Source organism: Aplysia californica, unplaced genomic scaffold (assembly GCF_000002075.1).
Source record: "Aplysia californica isolate F4 #8 unplaced genomic scaffold, AplCal3.0 scaffold00107, whole genome shotgun sequence".
NCBI classification, from domain to species: Eukaryota; Metazoa; Mollusca; class Gastropoda; order Aplysiida; family Aplysiidae; genus Aplysia; species Aplysia californica.
In genome coordinates this window covers 1,380,719-1,383,768 of record NW_004797377.1, presented here as the reverse complement: position 1 = coordinate 1,383,768, position 3,050 = coordinate 1,380,719, and the positions used below count along the sequence as shown (strand labels likewise).

General features: G+C 50.0%; 1 protein-coding gene across 1 annotated transcript in view; it reads left to right on the top strand.

The window, feature by feature from the left end:
• The window catches only part of LOC101851399, a 106,908-nt gene extending 104,484 nt beyond the window's left edge, over positions 1 to 2,424 (top strand). The window contains exon 5 of the mRNA XM_005095592.3: positions 181 to 2,424. Coding sequence (XP_005095649.2) covers positions 181 to 1,761 — 1,581 coding nt within the window. The 3' untranslated portion in view covers positions 1,762 to 2,424. The remainder of the gene's footprint in view (positions 1 to 180) is intronic.
• Positions 2,425 to 3,050: the final 626 nt, after the last annotated feature.

The following is a 3,050-nucleotide window of genomic DNA, read 5'->3' as shown; positions in this document are numbered from 1 at the left end:
TCTCTCTGTCTCTCTCTCTCTCTCTCTCTCTCTCTCTCGCTTTCTTTCTATTTTCGGTAAAAATAGCTTGATTTGATTCCTTTCTAAAACACTTCCAAACCTACATTCAACAGAATATTAACTCTTTGACCACTTTCGAGACAAATCATGCGACTTTAATAAGTCTATCTTTATCCACAGGTCCCCGGGTTCGAACATGAGTTCCAGATGGAGCGACACCCGCCTGCAGACAACGAAGACTTCCCAACTTCCCAAACGGGACTAACAGTGCCTGATCCTGGTTTCCTGTCCCCAGTGGCAAAATCTGGGCCGCCGATCGGCACTGCAGACAGCCGGAGAGTAGAACGTCGCCACTCCCACAACCCGGGACTCAAACCTGCACCCCCCAACGACGGCAGCGGTGGGGGAGGCACAGGTGCGTTTAAAATTCCCAAAATAACGATAAACGCCGTGACGACTAACAACAGGTATCTTGGTGTCCCTACCCAGGAGTATTATCCAGAGGAGAGGCGGCACACTTTTAACGCCATGACCATGACTAGGCCTCAAATAAACATATCTCCAGCCGGAACCGTTTGCGTCAAATCACAGGAGAAACCCGCGGCTGCCCAAAGGATTTCATTCCTCCTGGATCCTAATGACAGCTCATCCCCGCCCCAGCAAGCACCCTCCGCTCCAGGTGGCGCCACCAGCTCCCCCTCACCCAGCCGGACGCGACTGACCGCCGGCTCGGCTTCCCCCCACACCACACCCTCCCCTCCCAGCAACGCTACCTCGTCCCCTGAGCCTGTGCGCCCGTCCAGCTTCAAGCAGGAGATGGTCGTGTTCAAACCTCTGCCTTACCCAACAGACTCCCGCAGCGCTAGCCCCTCCAGCAACGTCTCCAACTGTGGGAGTGAGAACGTCTGGAGTGACCGCTCCCTTAGAGCCTCTTCCCCGGGCCTGGCTTCCGTCTCGTCTGACCGCTCGGGGAAAACGGCGCGAACTGCGTCGCCAGTTTCTGTGATAGCCGCTGATGTCACCAGTTCTTACGGGACGTTTGACGTCACGACGCCGCCTAGCGCTTGGGAGAGGAGGGGGGAGAAACAGACAAAATCTCCGCGCTCACAACAGAAGGCGAGCACGCTACAAACTCTACAGGTCTCCTCTGCGTCAACGAAGTGTGCGGTGCAGCTAAATCCACGGCAGGAGAAAGCTGCAGAGAGAGGTAGCCCTGTGTTAGTACGGAGGTCTTCATCTTTTAAAGAGAGAAGCGAACCGCATGGAAAAGCCTCTCATAGCAGGCACAAGGCACGCCACCGCCCCCACCAGCAGCCCCCTGTCCATCGCCGGCCGGCCCGCACAATGGAAACCGAGATGACCGACTCGCCGGCCAGTGTTAGCTCAGGTCAAGCCAGTGTGAGTTCTGGGCCAGCCAGTATAAGCTCAGGGCCAGCTACGCTCTCCCCCTCCGTCAACACCGACGCCAACGCGGCCATACAGAGAAGTCGCTCCACTTCCGCACTGGGGTTCCACCCCGACACACCCACCCCACCTCTGGGCCACGCCTCTTCGCCATCTGGCCCCGCCCTCACTGTCAGCTATGCAACAAACCCACATGGAGGAGGCTCCTCCCTCTCCCCCCTCGCTGCCCATGGGCCCTCTCAGGCCACGCCCTCTTCCGTAGCTCCGCCCACACGTGATATTGACGTTGAGGAGGGGGGCGGCAGACCAAAGGAACACACGCCACATGATGATCGTGACCAGGACCCGGCTTCCTGATGACACTCAAACGACGGTGTTTGTCTATTAAGTCTTCTGGCCATGGGGGTTGTGTGTACGTCTACCAGCCTAATGGGCTCCGTGAGTTCACCTTTAACGCCATTCCCATGGCTTCTACAACGGGAACACACCCGCCCCCTTTTCACCCACGCTTCCTTCATATTTCTTTCCAAACAAAAATGGGAAATTTGAGGAAATAACGTGTTCCTCTTTAAACCCAGTTGCAGACTCGTGTGACGTCATGACGCTGGTCGCTGACGTCACAGGTCAGAAAGAAGAGCAGGTGTCAGGAGAAAATGAAGGCGGGGGTTGGAATGGAGATAACAGTGGTAATTATAGCAAACCAAGTCAAAATGGACAAAAAAATTGACACGTGACCATTTCTCCTGACAATTAGCGGACAGAGGGAAAAAACGACTTTTTAATTTCTTTTTAATTATTCTTTTATATGGTTCTTGATATCAAATCGTAAATATCCGCGTCATAAAATTCAATTATCAAGTTCCATATTATGATGATGATGATAAGGAAAACGATAAAAAAAAGAGAACGACGTTAGTTTTTTGTTTGTTTTGATTTGTTTTTTTAAATTCATAGGAGCTAAATCTCCAAGAATCTGTGTTATAACAGTCCCTATCGGTTGCAAACAAACGATGCAGTCTAGAACTTCTTCCACTCAATGCTAATTGCTATTGATCTTCACAATAGCCTGTTGAAGGATACATGCTTTGTGGACGTCGTGTGATACCAATAATATTATTGTTAGCCATTTGAACTTCACTGCTGTTATGTAGATTTGGTTCTGCAGGCCTCCATCGACAGTTACTGTTGTTATTCCACAAGATAGTTCTTCACTTTTATTTACGTTTTAATGTTGTGCTTGTTCTTTTAGATGTTTGCAGTGATCAAGATGACTGTACCCCACACCCACCCTTTCCTCCCTGCACCTTACTTTCCATAAACACATTTCCCCTCCACATTTCCCACTTCTCGAGGACCGTTGTGATTTTTTAAAGTTTGTCAAGGTTGATTTGTTTCGCACACTACATTATCATGTGACCAGTGTAACAACTTGGGGACATACGATTCTTGTCAGGGCATAGAGTTAAGGTTTAGATCTAGCTCCTGCAACCTAAAGTAGACCAGATTTATGTGGAAAGTTTTTTTTAAATAGAAGGGGTATGTGTGTTTTCAAGTAGATCCTATGTACTGTGCGTGTATGTATTTGTGTGTATCTACATATATATATATGAATGTGTGTGTGTGTGTGTGTGTGTGTGTGTGTATGT